The sequence below is a fragment of the Marmota monax genome, unplaced genomic scaffold (assembly GCF_021218885.2).
Source record: "Marmota monax isolate L192 unplaced genomic scaffold, Marmota_monax_Labrador192_F-V1.1 WCK01_AAM20220418_F8-fsc00035, whole genome shotgun sequence".
Classification (NCBI taxonomy): domain Eukaryota; kingdom Metazoa; phylum Chordata; class Mammalia; order Rodentia; family Sciuridae; genus Marmota; species Marmota monax.
This window is the reverse complement of record NW_026691961.1, coordinates 3324712-3346429: the sequence shown is the minus strand read 5'-3', so window position 1 is coordinate 3346429 and position 21718 is coordinate 3324712. Positions and strand designations below refer to the sequence as shown.

Below are 21718 nucleotides of genomic sequence, written 5' to 3'. Positions count from 1 at the left end.
AACTTCAGAAAATATATTATGAAAAATACTATCGAGTATTTCAAGTTTTGCAAAATATCACGCCTATAATTTTTCTTATAGCCTTTCTGATAGCTCGAAAACAATACTGCAATGGTCTTGTAATTTCTGCTTAAATGTCAGGTAGCTTACATTATTTTCAAGTAAGTCTAGCACTGTTTTGAGACTTCTGTTTTTCATTTTTATTTATATTTCCTTAACTGGCATTTTAAGAATTAACTTTCCAGATACTCACCTCAGCATATGCCTCCATGTCTTCTAGAAACTGACCAAGAAGAGTGGTAGAAAATGCAAGATCAGCTACCCAAAATGGCTCCAAACTCTGCAACCACCCTTGGAATCATATAAGAAATGTTAAAGAGTAGGCAAAATCAAAATTTAAAAGCGATTCAAGAACCTTGTTTTAAAGGTATCTAGTTTCCTTTCTTTCTGGCAGTACTGGAGATTGAATTAGAATCTCACACATACTAGGCAAGTGTTATACCACAGAGCCAAATTCCCAGTCCTCTTTGAGAAACAGGCTGGCTAAGTTGCAGAGGCTGAACTCAAACTTGTAATCCTCCATCTCAACCTTCAGGATTATAGAAATGTGCCACTGTGCCCAGCAAGGTATTGGATTTTTAAGTTGCCTACCCTTAAAAACACGCCTTACGTCATAAAATTAGAACAGCTAACTGTTAAACATGCTGTTCTGATCATGATTAAAGGCATTTTTCAGTGCTGCAGAAATAACCAATCTTCAGAAATTAAAATATAAATCTCATGCTCTTTTTTTAAGCAGATTTAACATCTATATTGTCACTACACACATGATTCAGGCTTAAATACCAATATGTACCATAAACCTGGCTTTCTTTTCTTTTATTTATTCATTTAGTTTTAGTTTTAGGTGGACACAATGTCTTTATTTTGCATTTTTATGTGGTGTTGAGGATCCAACCAAGCGCCCTACGCATGACAGGCGAGCACGCTACCGCTTGAGCCACATCCCCACCCCTCAACCTAGCTTTCTAACCCAGGGCCATGTCTAGCTATCAAAAGTGTGAAAATGAGATCAGACATTCTCACTAGCAAGTCCTATTTTCAGCACTTTACGGCACTAAGTAAGCTAAGAGAACTATAGCACATGGCTGACATGTGAAAATCAGTAGTGCTATCATTCATGGAAGTCGAAAACAAGCAAAACCATAAACATTTCTTTATCATTTATGACAATTCTCTACACTCATCCTTTCTTTTTTGTCACCTCTGAAGAAAAGAAAAAAAGAATCACAAATAACCAAGATAGTCCATCTAAAATTTCAGGATATTGTCACCACCTATCTTTTCCTCCATGCTACAAATGATTCATGGTTAGCCCTTTAAATTTCTCATAGATACAACATTACACTCTGTTCTACCCACTACTAACTACACAATTTTACTTCGAAAAAAATCAATTTAACTAACATACAATGCTCAATTCTGATAACCACAAAATTCCCTCAAGCCATGATTTTTCTTGAATTAGTGAAGAAATGGTCTAACAGCTGGTCTTTGGAAGACCCTAACTCCTTCCCACAGTATTTAAATGACTAATATATGCGAAAAGACTTACCAGACACCTGCTGTGTGAGTGAAGGTTTCTGAGTATGATCTATGTGCCATCCAACTAATATATCAACCGTATCCTTGATGAAGACAAAAAAGGAAAAGCAAATTATTTGAAGGTGAACCAAATCATGATTTTAAAAAAACTCTGTTCCATCTACTTCTTCTATCTGTGAACCAAATCATGATAAAAAACTCTGTTCCATCTACTTGACATTACAGAAACTTAGGGGAAGAGAGAGATGGGAAAATAAAGGAACGCAGCTATGACAGTGATAAAATTTTTATCTTCTTCAAATATCTTTAAGCATCAATGTCAGAAACAAAAATACAGTTGGTACTTTTTATAAAAGTAATACTATTACACCACTCAACCCTGGACTCAAATCTCTGTCTATAGTTAAGGGAGGCAGAAGCATCATTTTCTATCTGATTCCCCAATTCCTCACACACAAACATCCCCTCAGCCCAACCTAAGAGAAGGAAAGTGGGGAACTCACCCTAAAATTAGTGCTGAAAATATGAGGGTAACATCGAGCCACCAAAAGAATGCACTTAACACATTTGCAAAGTAATTCTGGTGTATCCACATTTTCAAGAATGGACTGCAGGCTGGTCATTACAAGCTTAAAAATAAAAGTCACAAACCATGAACATTCAATAAAGTAGGAAGAAAACAAGGAAATTAGATTCATTATTTACTGGGGCTATATCTAAAATTGATTATGATACTGAAGAAAATAAATTCTATGGTCTTACTTAAAAAAAAAACCATCTTATCCCACAAAGACATAAGGTTAAAAAAAAAATACTGTTCTCTATTTTAATATCAATTAACATTATGCCTTTAATATCAATTAAAGTTAGTTCTAAGTAATGTTACTCATAAGTGCTTCATTTATTACCCTGGCTGTGACTATTCCAAAGTACAAAAAGTTAAGATGTGCTTGGGAACTGCAGAAAGAATCACAATTATGTCCCAAATTAAAATGTAGGTCAAATTTTATGCAATTAATGCTTTAGAGCAAAGTTTATACCATTGGCTTCCAATAAGAATCAATCAGAGGCTTCGCATGGCCATCACCATAAAAGACATGCAGGTTCATGTTACCACTATAAATGTTATCAAAATAGCTACAGGGAATATCACTGACAGAATATTTTACAGCTTTTAAAACCTGTTCCCCAAAATGAAGATGTATATATGTTTACAACACTTTCATAAAAGAAAGCTACAAATAAATATGTAAGAAATGCTAGAATTAGAAAACCACCATTTTGCAATAGCCAATGTTACACTCCAAAACCTAAAAGAATATCAAGAGATGATAAAAGTTATTGAGTGAAACACTACTAAAAAACAGGATATTCAGAAGGTCTCAAGGAATCCCGTCCATACTGCTAATTCCAAAAGAAAAATAAACTTTCACAACAGGAAGATGTTGTGGTCATTCCGTCAATCAGGTGATCAAACTCTGCATGTGTGACTAATATCTATGTGGTATCCAACTAACGTATCAACTGTATACTATTTGCCATCTGGTGTCATGCAACAATCAGAATGAAACTTTTACTTGAATCATTAAAAAATAAGATGACAAACTTAAAAAGTAAATCATACTGCTCCATACAAAAAGATGTGGAAAACATAAATCAAGAATAAAAAGGCATATCACCAAAGATAACACTTGTCTTTTGAATTGGTCTTGGATCAGATAGCTCTAAAAGGCATCTTATGAACAATTGTAGCCAAACACTGTAGTGCACATCTATAATCCCAATGACTTAGGAGACCAAAGCAGAGGGATCAAGTACAAGGTCAGCCTCAGCAACTTAACAAGGTCCTAAGCAACTTAGCAATGCTGAAAGACCTTTTCTCAAAAACTAAATAAGAAGAGGTGGGTCTATAACGCAGGGTAGAATCCCCTGGTGCTCATTCCCCAGTACACCCCTTCACACATAAAAGGAACAATTACAGAAATCTGAATTATAGACTATGTATGTAATAAAAACTCATTTTCTTATATAATATTGCTGTTACACAGACTGCCTAATTCATAGGAGATGCATACTGAAAGAAACATGGTGTGAATTGTCATGAGTACAATTTATCTTCAAATGGTTCAACTAAAAAGTGTTGTGCATGTGCGTGCCTGTATATCACATGTGTTTATAAGTGTCAGAGCACCAGGAGCTGTGGCGCATGCGTATAATCCCAGCTAGTACAGAAGCTGAGGCAGAATTGCAAATTTGAGGTCAACCTAGACAATTTAAAGAGAACCTATCTCAAAATAAAGATAGAAAGGACCAGAGATGTAGCTCAGTAATAGGGTGCTTGCCTAGCATGCACAGCACCCTGGGTTCAATCACCCCCCCCCCCAAAAAAAATTGTAGAAATAAAACAACTATAGCATTAATATGTGGGGGCTGGGGAATGTAGCTCAGTGGTAGGATTAGTAGCATGGATAAGACTCTGAGTTTAATCTCCAGTACCCAAAAAAAAAAAAAAAACGCTAATACATGACAAATCTAGAGGAAGTATATATGGGTATTTACTGGTCTAAATGTTCTCCTGAAGATTTGAAATTTTTCAAAATACATAGTTAGGAAATATTCATAATATAAAAGCTGCATGTAAAATAAGCCCAACTTTATGTTACACTCTTTAGTTACAGATAATTATCTGAAACATTCCTAAAATTGTGCTAAGAACTTCTATAACTAGGGAAAAAGATAATTTTCAAAAAGCAGAATTATTTCTTATATCTGATTTTTTATAAAAATGAAAATAAACTAAAAAAGCAAATAAAAAATGTCATATACTCTAAAAACCAAAACTCTAATTATAAAAACATTACCTCAACAAAAATTTAATTAAAAACTTGCTGAAAACTAAATTGAGGCCAGGCATGGTGGCACACGCCTATAATCCCAACTACTCAGGAGGCTGAGGCAGGAAGATCACAAGTTCCAGGATAGCATGGTCAACCTGGTGAGACTCTGTCTCAGAAAATAAAAGGGACAGAGAGAGATCTCAGTGATACAGCACATCCCTTGGGTTCGATCCCTGGTATTGCCTTTAAAAAACCAGACAAATTGAGAACTAGCTTTTTAAAATAAATAAATATATATACATATATATATATATATATGTATGTATATGTATATTTTTTTTTTAGTTGTAGGTGGACACACAATATCTTTCTTTCTTTCTTCTTTTTTAATGTGGTGCTGAGGATCGAGCCCAGTGTCTTACATGTGCTAAGTGAGCACTCTACCACTGAGCTACAGCCTCAGCCCAGAACGACCTTTAATACGTTCAGACACACAAAAGTAAAATAAAACTAAGCTAGTATTCTTTTATATAAAAAAGTTTTTAGATCGCTTGGATTAAAAATTTTCGACATTTTATCAAGCCTAAAAAGCCTTAGAAACAAGGTGTAATGTTTAGCTTCTGTCTCCCTCAAAAAATGTGAGGCCCACTCCTTCCAACTCTCCTGGTTGGAGTTCGTACTTTCGAATCTGTAGATCATTCTAGCATTAAGTAACTTCAAAGGAAAGTTTCTAAAAAGCAAAAAGACCAAATTTTTTAAAACTTACTTTAACTATCTTTACTATGTACCCTTTACCCAAACTCAGAAAGAAAAATCTCATTTACATCCTGTTTACAACCAGTAGATAAGTCCCATTCTGTTTCCTTTCCTTATGCTCCCCTACAAGGACACTTTAAGGTCAATTTTTTTTCCCAAGCACATCACTTGTTTTCTCCCCTCATCCTTACCTGCATTACAGATGAAAAGGCTTTCTTTTCTCCTACAGTCTCTAGTGCTTTGTAGGTGGCACATAAGTAGAGGAGTTTAACTTCATCTTTTGCAGATGAGCTAAATTTACTAAAAATCCATTTGAAGATCTTCTCAGCCTCATAGCTTAGAGAAGCACAAAGAAGGCCAAGACAGCAAGCTCCCTCCTGTCTCAATTCCTGAAGCAATTTGCTACTGTTGATTTTAAAGCAAACGAAATAAAACACATACAAAAGGCATAAGACTTCAAAGATGACAAGAATGACACATCTTACAAAGAATGTCTCAGACATTTTTTAAAATTTAAATTTTTTCATTAAAGTTCAAATTACATAAAAGGCTGAAATTTTGCAAATCTAAATACTGTATTCTTTTTATTCTTTAGTGCTCAAAAGTATCTTTGTCAGACATTACATTTTCTTTTACAAAATCAATTATCAACAAACTGTAAGTAAAGGTTCAGAAGTGCTAAAATTCAGGCTTCAAATTCCATTTCAAACTAAATGATTCACAGAAAACAGCAGTAACAAATGAAAAAACACAATATAAGTAACTCCATTACTTATATTATTCAATATGTAAGGACTATAAAAATGGGAAATGGTAAGCTAAGTATATAATATCTAAAAAATTAAAAATAAATTTAAAAGGACAATATCATTAACTTACCCATAATATTGATAAGCAACTACATAAAATAAAACTATGAAAAGGTAAGCAAGGTCTATGACCTCCTACGTTCTGGGTGCTTTCCAATACTGCCTATTTTGCTCATAGAAGGAATCTCCTTTTTACCTCCATTCTCTAAGCAGTTACAAAATTCCCTAGTTTATAAAATCTAATCCCATTCATTCATGCCTGTGTTAAGAGTGTGCACCATTCCACAAATCGATGTTCACTCCAACTGCCAAATTAGAAAATATTCCCTTTTAGGTGGATTCCTTTGGTACAACAGTAACATATAAATACCACAGATAAAGATGACACAAGGACTCCATAAAACATCAAATATGTTTATTATAAATAAAGTCAGTGGATATATCCTGTGTATATTTTTTAAAGTCAATTAAATGTAACCATATTGACTTACCTTTCATTAAGCACATCATGTACAGCAGCCAAGATATTATCCAATTGCTTCACTAGTACCTTTAAAAAATAATAATAAACTTTTAATTCCTATGCTTTAAAGAATAACATTTGTAGTTTGTTTTCACTTATCTTCCACTCCAAATTATAATTAGAAGTACCTTAGTTTCCTTATTATTCCCAGATCCCAATGAGCATATAGCAGCAATGGCGTGTTTCCCTTCAGACTATAAAAGAATTTATCCATTGGAAACAATCATAATCATCAATGGAGGGAGAAAAACAAAGTCAATGAAGTAATAAGGTCAAATGTCAATGGCAACATGGTGGGTTTAAAAGGTCCACTGTAAAATTCTTTGCTGTACATCTAAAACTTTTCATAATAAAATGTGCAGGAAGGAAGAACCTGCTGTGAACCAAATGTTGTTTTGCTTCTCTATACTATTGTTTTTTTATTAGTTTTCTCATGCCCTATATCAATTTAACTTTAGAAAATTACTTAAATGGATAAAATTTTCTAATTGTACTGAACTTTGTTTTTGAAAGGGTTTTTCCATTTCCTTAATCCTGGTCACAAACCAAACTACCAAGAACAAAATATGTACGCTGTACCTTCATTTCACATATGAAAAACAGATATTCTGTTCTGGAATAGCAAAAGAAAAACGGAGGACAACAGAATTATGCAAGAAAACAAATGTGCTAAAAATTAAAGCACTACTGGGCACAGTGGCACACGCTTGGAACCCCAGCGGCTCTCGAGACTGAGGAAGGAGGATCACGAGTTCAAAGCTAGCCTTAGGCCCTAAGCAGCTCAGTGAGACCCTTCTTTAAATAAAATATAAAAAAGAGCTGGGGATGTGGCTAAGTGGTTAAGCACCTCTGAGTTCAAACTATAGTAACCACCATCCCAAATTAAAGCACTTTATTGCAGAAGGCATCAATATGGATCCCACAATTGTCAGAAGCAGATAAATTATACATTAGGGGTCATTAGGTTCTATAACAGAAGCCAGATAAGTGTGAGATAGAAATCTGCATTTTTTTTCCCTCAGAAACAAACCCTTTCCCTTCTCAAACTGCTCCAGATAGTAATAACTAGTCTATTACACAAACACAGAAATGATCAACAATTCCAAACACACTGCACTCACCAGCTTATTTTCTGGCTGCTGAATAAATTCTTTCAACTGCTTTACAGTAGCCAGTCTTCGGTCTCTGTCGTCTTCCCGGGTGATCCTCCGAAGAAGATTCGACAGTCGAGACTCATCAGAATAAGACATCGATCGCTCTGAATACAAAAACATTTTGTTGCTTACTAAATATAAATAAACATACTAAGTGTATAGCCCAAATATTTTAAAGTACCTCAAAAACCGTCATCTCCAGATTTTTCATTCAGAAACAACAAATGCAGTTCCTGTCACTATTCTGTTCATTTCTATCCATCAAGCTCTATCAAGAGTGCCTAGACACAGATCCATGAACCCTCAATAAAGATTGCTAAAGGAAAGACGAATGAAAACTCTTAAGCAAACCAAATACTTCATTCCAAAGGTCCAAAGAAAGGTTTCGAAACAATTTTCTTTAGGTCCATGCCAAGCTGTTTTCAACATTCTGATAAAAAAGAGTGGGTAGCCAGGCATGTTGGTGCACTACAGTTCAAGACCAGCTGAGGTAACTCAGTGAGACCTATCTCAAAAAATAAAATACAACAACAAAAAAAGAGAAGGGGGATAATGGATTTCTACAAGTTAGGGATGATGACCCGATTAAGTAAATAGGTTGTATGCTTTAGTTTCTCATCTAGATAAACCCTGGAAGAAACCTCTTATTCACACTATCATTTTTCTAAGACAAGGCCTTGGCAAATTGCAACCACACATGGAGTTCAACAAATGTCTAATTACCACCAACCATATGCAAGACATGCTATCACTAGAAAAGTGACAAACCAGAACCTTTCTTCTCTTATTTTTTCATGATAAGAAAAAGCACAAACACTCAAATAGTGCTTATATTAATATAATAAAAATACATGTAAGGACAAAACTTTAAAAGAAAATTTTTAGTTGTGCTATTTACCATGACTAGCCATGTAGCCTAAACAACAAACCATATCAAACAGTGTGACAGTTTCATTTTTCTGTAAAGTGTACAAAGAAAATTGGTAATCCCTCTCAAAGGGGGAACCTATCATCTGGGAAAAGAAACAAGATTTTTACAAATCTCTAGCTCATACAATAATTCAATAAAAATGGACATTGAAGTGTCATTAGGTTATCATCTGGGACATCTACTCTATTTATAATGCTATAACCATCAAACTGTATATCAGTGAGCCTGTGGGGAAGAAGAATTGAACCAAATTAACTTTTTAAAACAAACTCTTTTTTGTTGTTGTAGTTAACTGTTTTTATTTGAGATAGGTCTCACTGTGTTACTTAGGCTGGTCTTGAACTAGTGTACCACCATGCCTGGCTACTCACTCTTTTTATCAGAATGTTGAAAACAGCTTGGCATGGACCTAAAGAAAATTGTTTCTGAACCTTTCTTTGGACCTCTGGAATGAGGTATTCTGTTTGCTTAGGATTTTTCTTTCATCTGTCCTTCAGAATCACATTCTAGCTTCTAGGATATTTTAAATCAAAAGCTTCACTCTACTAACAATATAGCCTTTAGCTCAGCCACTCTACTTCTGAAATTGTACCAAGAGAAATCATTTTTTAAAAAGCTATATGCTGGCCAAGCATGATAGCACACACCTTTAATCCCAGGTACTCAAAGGCTAAGGCAGGAAGAGTGCAAGCTCAATGCCAGTCTGAGCAATGTAGAGTAGCTCAAAGGTAGAATGCTGCTGGGTTCCACCCCCAGTGCCATAAAAAAATAAAAAAAAAAAATTTAAAGTATACACAAAAAAATAACAGGGCTGGGGCTATAGCTCTGTGACAGAGCACTTGCCTAGCATGTGTGAGGTACTGGGTTCGATCCTTACTAACACATAAAAATAAATAAAATCATTCTGTCAATCTACAACTATAAAAATAAATAAATAAAATAAAGAACAAAAAGTTATGTGTACAAAGATGTTCACCAAGATACACATTCACAAACTAGGGAGAAAAAAGTGATATAAGTGTCCAAAGAGTGATTCCAATAAAGAATAAATCTCAATTTATTCTAGCACGTGCAAGGCCCTGGGTTCAATCCTTAGCACCACATAAAAATAAATAAATAAAATAAAGGTATTGTGTCCAACTACAACTAAAAAATAAATATTAAAAAAAAGAAAAGAAAAGGCCCACTCTATATTTAAGACTTGCTATATATACTACCCATTCAGTACTGATAAAAAGCAAGGAAACCCTGTAAGATCTTTATCCAGTCTTCTAAACTTTTTAGTAGGAAATGAATAGTTCACAGGAAACAAACATAAACAAGTGCCACCTGCATGTTTTACAACTTACAGTAAACCAATCAGCTTACACTTGTGCTTGGGGTAAGAAATGAGGCATCCCTGTTAGAGATGTCAGTCTTTGATGATATATAAGTGTTTGTCCCCAGCTTTCCCCACCTTACCCTGTGATTTCCTCATGTCTTTGGTGGCTAATGCACGACTGCCATGCTGAACACTGGTGAACTCAGGGCTGGTCACATTGTTAACTCTCAGCTCTTGCCCCAACGACTTCCGACCATAAGTATTTTCCCCAGATCCTCCATTGACACTGTAGCCACCTTGAAAAACAGCAGAGTAACTTATTATTTTAAGAGTGTTTTGTTTCACTCTGTCCCAGACAGTTCAGGATCTTCTTATCCATCCACAATTCAACCAACCTTTGTTTCTCCCAAGTATTCCCTATGCTGCTTACTTTGAAACCATTTTAATTCCTTCAATGAAAGATAAGCAAAGAAATGAAAACTAAATTAAGTCAAATTTTGCACATTGTTTAAAAACATTTTAAAAGTCTAGAGGAGAAACTATGTGGAAGAACTTCAGTCTTAATAATAATATTGTATATTTTGGCAAATATACAATGCATTTATGTGTATTAAAATATTTAAATCTTAAAAATAATGAAGTGGATAAACTTATGAAGTTTTTAAAAATAAGACTGTATTTTAAACATAGCAGAACAGAGCTGAGAAGAACAAAGAAGGAAAGGGAAGGCAGGTAGGTTAAAAAAAAAAAAGAAAGAAAAGAATAGAAACTAAAAATATGCCTCTAGAAGTAAGAAAATTTATATACCCTTTTCGTCATTCTGTATGTCAGCATGGACTCTGGTATCATCGTGCCTTTGCCGAGACACCACAGCTGAATTTGAAGGTTGCAGTCCATAAGAGGAAGAACCACCCCTATCTCTGGCTGAAGAATATTTTAAATTATCCGGGTCGGCTGATGCACTATCAGTTCTGTAAAAACAGAAAAGAATAAGATTAGAACTTTAAATAAATATTTTAATAACCAAAACCATAAATTTTTCTTTTATACAAGCCACTCTCTTTTCCCTACCTTTTATATTCAACCAGTACTATTATATTACATATATTTATTCATTTGACTAGTCTTTCTTTCTACTGGAAAGAGATTAATTGTTGATGGATGAATTGCCAGTTATTAAGTCTTTTATTCTAAAAATCCATTCAGAAACATGAATGACTACCAGAATTAGGGTGAGCAATTCATCCTAGCTTTCTCTAGACTTTACTGGTTTTAGCACTGTAAGTCTCCTGTCCCAGGTAAAACAGGATGTGGTCACCCTGGTCCAGGATTTTTTTCTCATACTGTGATTTTAAAAAGTAATTCTTCCTAAAGGCTGGGGTTGTGGCTCAGTGGTAGAGCGCTGGTCTTGCATGTGTGAGGCACTGGGTTCGATCCTCAGCACCATGTAAAAATATATAAAGGTATTATGTCCATCTGTAATTAAAAATTTAAAAAAAAAAAAAAGTAATTCTTCCTAAACTGGGTGTGGTGGTACCTGCCTGTAATTACAGCAACTGGGAAGAGCGAGGCAGGAGGATCACAAGTTAGAGACCAATCTAGGCAACTTAGTAATACTTGGTCTTTAAAAAAAAAAAAACACCACAATTCTTCCTAAACTGATTAAGAGTTAATCAGTAAAAACAACAACAAAAAAATTCAGTCTTTTTCAATCATACAAATAAAAAACACTGGAAGCACATGGGGCAGGGACAATGTGTTGACTAACTACTACATATTTAAAAGTATTCTATCAATGTGTCCTAAACTCTCAACTGAATCCTTAAATATGTGGTGGGAAAACACAGAATGATATTTGAAAGCAAGCTCAAATAGGACAAAGAATACATTAGCTGCAAAATAAGATTATGTTTATGCACTGCAATATCAAAGACCTCATTGAAGATGTCTTAACTGTAAAGAATACCAATTAAATTACAAAAAGGGAGAAAACAAAGTTTTAAGAAAATGAAGAGTATATGGAATCCAATAAAGCTGAATCTGAATGCTGTGGTCCATAACCTACATAAGTATTATTTAAAATAATACTTGATCCTTAGATATTAACAAACAAGTGGTACAGCCCAGGGTAAAATTAGCATCCTTATGCACAAGTGTCTGCTCTATGCCTTCATTGCCTCATCAGCAAAAAAGAGAACAAAGCTAACAAAATTTCTCATGAATCTTAATTCTTCCAACCATCAATCACAAAAATGTCAAGAAAGAAAACAATTTTTTTTTTTTTTGGTAGCATGTGAAAAAAATACAAATAAGTAGTTGCTCTCCTACTGATTTTCTCCTGGAAGGAAAAAAAAAATCACTTCTGGCCAGGCATGGTTGCGCACACCTGTAATCCCAGCAACTCAGGAGGCTGAGGCAAGAGGATCATAAGTTCAAAGCCAGCCTCAGCAACTTAGTGATGAGGCCCTCGGCAACTTCAAGAGATCCTGTCTCAAAATAAAATATAAAAAGGGCTGGGAATGTAGCTCAATGAGTGCCCCTGAGTACAATCCCAATATTGAGGGAGGGGAGGTCACTTCTATATTTATTTAAAACATCTTCTGAATCTACGATCATTTTGGAAAAGTTTAGGATACTGGAAAGGGCAGAAACTATTCTAATACTCCCATGTGTAAAAATGATAGCTTGTACACGTATTTCATTAATACTTTTTTTTTAATTTTTTTTATTTTTTTTTTTTCATTAATACTTAACATGAAACTGCATAAGCTCAATCAGCTGGACACCTTAGCCTGTATTATTACAATCACTGTTGATATAGCACGCAGACCACAGGTGCATCCTGGTACAAGCCTAAAAGCATTATAAAGGCTTTTAACCTGAAACTTACTAAAATTCTACAGCCTAGCTAATTAAAATACAGCTCTAATTAATAGATATCTTTTTCAAATATTCAAAGTTCACTTGTTTATAGACAAAGCTAAGTATCAAAACATGGGAAAATAAAATCTATGGAATTTCAAGAAAAAATATATGAGGATATTTTCTAAGTATACTAAATCAGTAAACATTAACACTCAATGGCACCTAAGAACTTTTTTCAACTAATGAAAAGACATTCTCCATGTATCTAAAAATAGCATAATCAACATACAGTTATAAGACCAGGCCTGGTGGCACATGCTTGTAATCATCCCAGCTACTCAAGAGGCTAAAGCAGGAGGATCTCAAGCTCAAGGCCAGACCAGGAAACTTAGCAAGACTCTGTCTCAAAATTTAAAAAAAAAAAAAAAAATTTTTTTTTTTTTTAAAGGACTGCAGATGCAGCTCTAGTAGAATGCTCCTGGGTTCAGTCCTCAGTACTGGGGGCATCCAAAAAAAAAAAAAAAAGGCACATCTATAATAAACCCTAATACACCATATCACTACTTTCTGAAATAAAAAGGGAGGGGCTGGGGTTGTGGCTCAGCACTAGAGTGCTGGCCTAACACATGCAAGGCCCTGGGTTCGATCCTCAGCACCACGTAAAAATAAATAAATAAAATAAAGGTATTGTGTTCAACTACAACTAAAAAAATATATATTTAAATAAAAAGGGAGCTCATAAGTTTTTATGACAGGTTTTGAATTCCATATAAATGACACCTAACACAACCTAGAAAAGCTATTAATAAATGAACAAATAAAATAACAAGATTAATTCTGAAATACAAAGATAACTGAAGTCTACCAATACTTAAACATGACTTCACTTCCTGTTTTCATCATCACCTATACTAACCTAACTGTTATTAAGAGTTAAATATCTGTATCATTTTTGGTGACATAGTAGTAACATAAGGCAGTAGAGAACACAAGTTAAAAAAAGACATGGGCTCAAATCCCAGCTCCAACACTAAAAAGGTACATGTGCCTCTGCACAAATTACTTCATCTCTAGGCCTTGGTTGCCTCTTGCATAAAATGGGGGCTAACAGCTATCTAAGTTTATTGTGAGGCTTAAACAAGATAATGAATTCTTAAATACTTTAGCTTGTAGAGTACATTAAGAGTTACTATAATAACAATAAAAAATAAACTCAAGGTTAGCTGCATAATAGACAATGTACAAGCAGTTCATGAGTGTGTGAACAGAAGCAAAAGTTTTTACATTATACAAAAACTTATTTTAAAATTTTCACTGAAGAAATTAAGCAATTTACCACTATCAACAAATTTCTAACTAGTATGAATCTGATTTCAAACTAAATGTATAAAACCAGGAGCATCTTCCCAATTTGCTAGAAATATTAGGTTTTAAAATCCCATGAGTGGGCTGGGGTTGTGGCTCAGTGGTAGAGAGCTCACCTAGCACGTGAGAGACCCTGGGTTAGATCCTCAGCACCACATATAAATAAATACAATAAAGGTATTGTGTCCACCTACAATTTAAAAATTATTTTTTAAAAAAATCCCATGAGTTATAAGAAGATTTTTTTTGACCCAACAATTAGGGTTTTCAAAAATACAACAACAACAAAAAAAATCACTATAATCACTGACTCAGAGCTGCCTAAAAACTCCCTAGATGCCAAGTTCTTTTAATACAAATCGATCAAAACATTTCCAACCAGAATTTAGGTCATAAATATTCTGAACCCCAAAGCACAGCATTATATGAAATCTCTATTTTTATAATATTTAGACTGCTTGGGTCTCAAAAACTGTCAATGTTAGGCTGTTAGACCAACAAGATCATCCCAGTCCAATAAACAGAAAACTGTTAAAAAATGGAAATGAGCACTTAAAATGAGACAATCAAAGACACAAAATAGAAAATGCAGATTTGAACTCCAAGAGGCAGGAATAAATGTTAAGCTAGTTAGTTAGAAGGGCTGAAAAAGCTATCATCTGCCCGAATTAGTGTCTCAAATTAGTGGAAAAAGAAAATTTATCTATTAGGGCTAAGAATCCAAGCAAGGATCCAAAAATGTGCCTACAGTCCCTTTAATACTCTAAAAATATTATGAAGAGGGAAAAAAAAGAAGAAATGCATAAATTTCCCCAAAATGATAAAACTGAAGTTAAAGCCTGATGTACATGCCACATGAGAGGTAAGTTTCTAAAGCTCATACCTCAAAAATCGCATACTGTATAATATGGAGCCTTTGTGATGTTTTGCATCAAGTCAATCTGTAAGACAGTAGTTACAATATTAGTGAAGACAGTGGGTTAAAACATTTGTTGTTCAAACATGAAGCAAATATCATTCATGAGTTAGGTGTTTTTAGTTGAACTACGGTCCCCTTGGGTTCGTATATTGAAGCAAAAATTGAGAGGAAAAGCCACTGTGGGCCCTAGAGGATAAAGAGGCTTAAGGTGGCAACCAAAAATTTTGGTACATAAAGGAATTTAAATGTTAACTCTAGCATACAAATCACATGCAAATATATAGTTACCACTCATTTTAGTTATAGTCAATATACAGAAACGTAATGAATCTAGGAAGTCATTCATTTTAAATGACCCAAATACTCAGACCTCACATCAAGTATTTAGGGATAGTATCTCCTGGCTAAATGGTATTGTGGCCCAGCACTAGAAAGAACAAACCCCACCCTCCCAAGAAAGCCATCTCTGAAACATGAAGTCAGGGAATTTCCTATCAGGAAGTATTTCCGTAAAGCACCCCAAAATGACTTGATGCAAACACCACACCAGTGGTGCCACTGGAATAAGCATAATGTTACTTCAAGTTGTTTTTACCTGGGCTTATTAAGGGTTTTCACACTTGAAGTGACTTCTAATTTGTAACAGATATAAACCAGGAAATGAGATTTGCACTAAAGCTAAAGAGGTAGGAATGCATTTATTCTCTAAAGCAATGATACTCAAAGACAGTATCACTGTCACAGAGCAGCTGTAGGACACACTGGAAATTTTTATACTAACAGTTGATACTACTTGAAAATTATTTACATTGTAAAACTAAATCCAGTGTTATCTTTATAATGTCTCTTACTCACCTGAATTCAGACATATTTTCATGAGGGATAAGAGGAAAGGCCAAACTATGCATAACCTTGGGCCTTGTATCACTTTTACATTGAAAAGCTGCACTACAGGAGTTTATGACTAAAAATTCATTTGGGAGGCTCAGAGTCTTCATTATACAAAACACTTCTCATTGAAAATTTTAGGCTCAAATATAATAATTTAGATCATGTCAAAATTTTAATTGTAAATTTGTTTGCATCACAGTTTTGCAATATTAAAATATTAAGTTAATATAATTTTTTGGTTAAACTTCCTCAGCTACCTAAGTCTTAGGTGAGTATAATACCAAATCTTAAATTATCCATTTATGAACTGTTGACAATTTTTAATCAGATTAAAACTCATAAATAACCACTGCAGAGAGATAAGAAAGTTCTGGCTTTTTACCTATGACTTCTAGAAGGTAATCTCTAAACTCTTAAAATGCCAAGCCTATTACAGGGGACCTTGTCCACCTGAGGGCTTTGAGCCACACCAAAAAGTCTAACAATGCAATTTATGGTGGTAGCTTTGAGTCACAAGGATCAACTAAACCTCCAGAGGGGCTAAAGACTAAGGTTAGCTGTAGGGCAGTCAGCCATGAAGCCTCCAAAAAACTCTGGACACAAATGTTGAGCAAGCTTGCCAGAGGGCAATACTCCATTAGTATGGTCACACATCAGTAGCAACAGGAAAGTAACACTGTTCCCAGTTCCACAGGGAAAGGCTAATCGTAAACTTCATACCCGGAAGGCCTATGTGCCCTTTAGTCAGGTCTGATTTTAATATGAATCTTTTAGTAGCAATAAACTGTATCCATGTGATAATATCTGTGAGTCCTTCTAGCAGTCCTGGTGAAATATTCAACCCAACCGTGGTCTTTGGAACCCCCAAACTATTTCTGCCAAGGTCGAAACAGCTGCTTGTGGCCTTCTTATCTCTAAAATTCCATGGGTTTTTTTCAGTTTGCCTTACTCATTCTCTCTCAATACCATTCTCAATGAATCTGGACTTTCATTCCAGAAAATTGGACTTTCTTCAAGTCTACGTAGTCTTTTGGTTCTTCACCAGGTTATTAGATTTTGTAGTCCTATCATTTCAATAACACCCAATTAATTTAATTATCTTTATGACTGTTCTCACACCAATCTTGCAAAACTCAACCCTGAATAAGCCCAGTTCTGTGATTCACTGGTAAGTACCACATTCCCGGGCCCTCCAATGCATGCTCCACATACTCTGTTCAGACCTTCCCCATTCTCTCAGTTCCAAAATATCCACCTAACATTCACATTCCTACACCCACAAACTCCCTCACATTCTACTTCACCAAGGGGGAAAATCTGCACCCAATTCTAGGCCTCAATTAGGACTCCATCTGCTTCCACCTTCTCTCAAATACTTGCTCCTAAGGAGTCTACTTTTCCCACAGAGCTAAATCCTCTCCTTAAATGTAAAATTTCCTAATCTCTCTCATTAAAAACCACAGAAGTATGTAAGAAGCAAAAACAGAAAAACTCCATCAAGCCCATATGCCCCTCCATCTCAACAACCTGCCTTAGTTCTTTGGGTCAAGGTAATAAAGTTGTCTATACTCCACACAGTTGTCTATACTCCACATGCACATTTCTTCGCCTCTTCTAGCTTCTTAACCCACACTGGTCCAACTTCTGCATCACTGATCTTTGGCAAATCCCACTTGACTTCCAAGTTGCTAAATCCAAGATATATTTCCGGCCTCAATCTATTCATCCTCTCAGCAGCCTTCTCAGAGCCGCTGAGTAGGGTTGAGCAGTTTGGTCATTGCACAAAGGTGACTTGTGGAAGGACACAGGCAGAATGAAAAACCTACTTTTAAATTTTTTTCCCAATAACCTGTCAGATCCTAAAAGTGTGAGGCAAATGGATTCTTCCCTTTCTGGTCCTACTTTTTCAGGCCCCTTTAGTTTCTTCTATCAAGCCAGCAAATCTTGGAGTCTTTTAAAGCCTATTCTCTAGCCCTCTAGAGATCCTTTCCATTTGTATCCGCCCCTGCAATCCATGCTGACGGTAGTATGTACCCCACCGGCACATCATGTCTGGCCCATCTTTCCGGCACACTGCACAAAAATAATTCTCCCACTGGCCCTTACCATCCTATATACTTTGCTTCACTTTTCAGCTAAATCTCTACCAATCATTTCTTGTAATTCTATACCCCATGCATTCGAACTTTTCAATGCCTAGACTCACCTTGCTCCGTCTCTGCAAGCCTCAAATACCATTGCCATGGCCCCTCACCAACCCTAGCTTTCTTTTTATCCCTCATGCCCCAACTTTTTTGGGAAATTTTCTGACTCCTGAAGTTGACTCAGAGTATCTGCTACATATGCTCCATCAGAGAGCCTAACAGTTTCCCTTACCTCTTACATCATTTGAAACATTCATTTAACTGTGTTCTTTTACAATACTGTAAACACTGCAAGGGCAGGGGGGCCTGTTAGCTTTGCTTATTATTGTTCCCCACTGCCTAGGCGGCATACAAAATTATTTACTGACTAAACAATTGCCCATTTTCATTGAGACCTTTCTCTCCACTCGAATTCAGTTGAGCCTAATATGCCACTAACTTTTCTATAAAATTCAACTTGCAACCCACATTTCCTCTTCAAAACCTTCTATCAAAATCAACAACATTTTTGGGCTTGGGGTATATTTCAGTGCTATAGCACTTGCCTTAGTATGCACAAGACCTTTGATCCCCAGGACTAGAAAAAAATAAAATCCAAAAGATGAACTGAGATGGTTCCAACCCTCAAATAACATAAAAATACATTAGCTTGTATAAGCTGTTAATTTAAATAAGGGATATAAAATGCTCTGCAGTTTCAGAAGAAATCTCATCACTTAATTCATTCGCCAAACTCAGAGCACACAAAATGTGTCCCATACTGGTTCAGAGTCTTGTAGTTACACACTAGTTTCAATTTGCTCTCTTGCTTGACACCTTACTACTGAAGGCAGAAAGTACTACTTTATGCCAATCACCTTTCAGGAGAATTGAACATAAAAGCTGCTGTATGAAAAGCAGAGGAAAGGGTAGGAAAGTAGACGACTGGTGGTAATTCCAAAGCCATTATGACTGTTTAAGTAAAAAAGTTTTCTCTTTTAAGTTAAAAAAGAGGCCAGAAATATAAAGTGGCAGCCCATCAATATATTTAAATGTATTCTGAGTTTTAAAAATCTACATAATATGCATTTTTAAACCTTACTTTTGTACAAAGGACACTATCAAGGGAGTAAAAAGACAACTCACAAAAATCAAAGAAAATATGTGCATCAGACATCTTATACAGGCCTAGTATCCAAAACATATGAAGAAGTCATAGCTCAACAAAAAGATAAAAAAACAAAAATTTCAAAAGAGAAAAAACACTTTAATTATCATTTCTCAAAAAAAAAAAAAAAAAAAGATATACAAGTGGCCAATAAGCACATAAAAAGATGTTCAACGTATTAGTGATTTGGGGAATGCGAATCAAAACCACTAGGAGAAAACACTTCACATCCACCAATATAATCATAGCTTAAAACAAAATAGAAAATAACAGGTTTTTGTGAAGATGTGGAAGAACTAGAGCCTTCAGACATTGCCGGTTGGTATGTAAAATCACTAAGTCACTTTAGAAATCAGGTTGGCCATCTTTCAAAAAGCTCAACAGAGAATTATCATGTAACCCAACAAATTCGGTCCTAGTTATATGCCCAAAAGGACTGAAAACAAGTGTTCAAATAGAAATTTGAACACAAATCTCCACTGCATTAGTCAAGAGGGAGAAAACACGTGTCCCTTAACGGAATAATAGTAAACAAATGTAGTATATCTATACAATGGATTATTATTTAGCTATAAAAAGAATGAAGTACTGACACATTCTACAACATGGGTGATTAGACTAAGTGAAACAAGCTAGACACAAAAGAACATACATTATATGCTTCCATTTACATGAATAGGTAAATAGATAAAGTAGGACTGTGGTTATCAGGGATTGGGAGAAAGAAAATGAGGAGCGAATTCTTAATGGGTACAGGGTTTTCATTTGGGAACAACAGAAGTTCTGGAACTAGACTGTATTGAAGACTGTGCAACATCATGAATATACTTAATACCAATAAATTTAAAAGTAGTAAATTTATGTACATTTACAATAATTAAAAAAAAAAAAAAAACTTAACCATGACCTTTTTGGAAGGGGGGGGGGGTGTTACTGGGAATTGAACTCAGGGACACTCAACCACTAAGCTACACCCACAGCCTTTTTATTTTAAAGACAGGGTCTCCCTAATTTAATTAGGGCCTTGCTAATTTGCTGAAGCTGATCTTGAACTTGCAATCCTCCTGCTTCAGGCTCAGGAGTGTGCACCAGAGCTATCTACCCCCTTCCCCCATCTGTGACTTTCTTGAAAAGAAAAAAAAAAAAAAATGACCTGGGATAGGTAGAAACTGACTACAAAAGGACACAAGGAAATTTGGGGGGAATGGCTATAGTTTGGTTGTGGCGGTAGTAGTTACACTACTATATGCATTTGTCAAAACTGAAAGAACTATACAGCATGTAAATTATACCTCAAAAACCTGACTTTAAAAGAAATGCCTTTCTTGAGCTGGGGAGGTACCTCAGTGGTAGAGCCCCTACCTAACATGCAGGATTCCCTGGGTCTAATTCCCAGCACCACACACAAAAGCTTTCTGTACAGTTAAAGATATAATATATAAGTAAAATACATCATTTACTTTTAATAATTCAGCATTTCATGTCTTATATTGCCTACCATATTTAGCCACTCTAAATGGAAAAGCAAAAAATGTAGCACTAGCTTAAAATCACTGTTCCCGATGAAGCCAGATTACTGGGATCTAAATTAATCAAGTACATAAACAGCTGGAAGCTAAGACTCAAAAAAGGATTAACCTAGCTAAGGTACAAAAAGAAACATACTACTAAAAGACAACTGTCATCTATACTAATATATCATAAAAAGTTCTAAATTTCTAGAACAGTAATTTTATTCTGTCAATGAGTGAAAAATGCCTAAGATAGTCCATACAGCATTTAGTCTTTTTTTTAAAGAATAAACTATAAATTCTAATATTTATTGCCTATTTTTTAATACTGTTTTTTAGTTGCAGTTGGACACAATACCTTTATTTTATTTATTTATTTTTATGTGGCGATGAGGAACAAACAAACCCAAGGCCTTGTACGGACTAGGCGAATGCTCTACCGCTGAGCCACAACCCCAGACCCCTTATTGTCTATTTTGATAGCTTCTAAAACTCTGGCTAAATTCTCAGTAACTAACCATGGAAAGATAATGCAAAAAATTTAAACAGAGTCAAAGCATTAAGCTGGTAAAATTAGAAAATCATGAGCTGTGACGGAGACATGAAATCCACTGCTAATTTAGGTATTTAAGTATTCTGACACTCTACCTCAACTGCATAAATTCATCTTACTAGGTACTGAGAATATTATTGCTAGTTATAAAACCTGGTATATATCTAATCTACAATATAAATATGAATCCAGTGTTCCTTTCACAAAAATAAGTTTATGACTAAGTAATTATTCACCTAAAGTCAACCAAATGGATTTGACTTTCTCCCCGTCTTTATTTTTAACCCCAAAGATACCCTGCTTTGGCTTTCATTTGAATTGCTTATCTTCCTCTTTTGTCAGCAAGTCCTGGAAGTACTCTAGAAACATCCCTTTTAGCCTGGGAAA

The 21718-nt window shown here is 35.1% G+C and overlaps 1 protein-coding gene across 3 annotated transcripts in view; it reads right to left on the bottom strand.

The window, feature by feature from the left end:
- Positions 1-21718, bottom strand: part of Smg1 (SMG1 nonsense mediated mRNA decay associated PI3K related kinase) — a 97530-nt gene that overhangs the window by 62531 nt on the left and 13281 nt on the right. For 2 of the 3 annotated variants that reach the window (XM_058576449.1, XM_046436398.2), the window contains exons 2-9: positions 10744-10907; positions 10077-10232; positions 7652-7788; positions 6499-6557; positions 5390-5603; positions 2109-2234; positions 1616-1688; positions 254-351 (exon numbers count right to left, since the gene is read on the bottom strand). In XM_058576449.1, the coding sequence (XP_058432432.1) occupies positions 254-351; positions 1616-1688; positions 2109-2234; positions 5390-5603; positions 6499-6557; positions 7652-7788; positions 10077-10232; positions 10744-10907 (1027 nt within the window). Of the gene's footprint in view, positions 1-253; positions 352-1615; positions 1689-2108; positions 2235-5389; positions 5604-6498; positions 6558-7651; positions 7789-10076; positions 10233-10743; positions 10908-15049; positions 15108-21718 lie in introns of all 3 variants that reach the window. The other variant, XM_058576461.1, reaches the window with a different exon arrangement.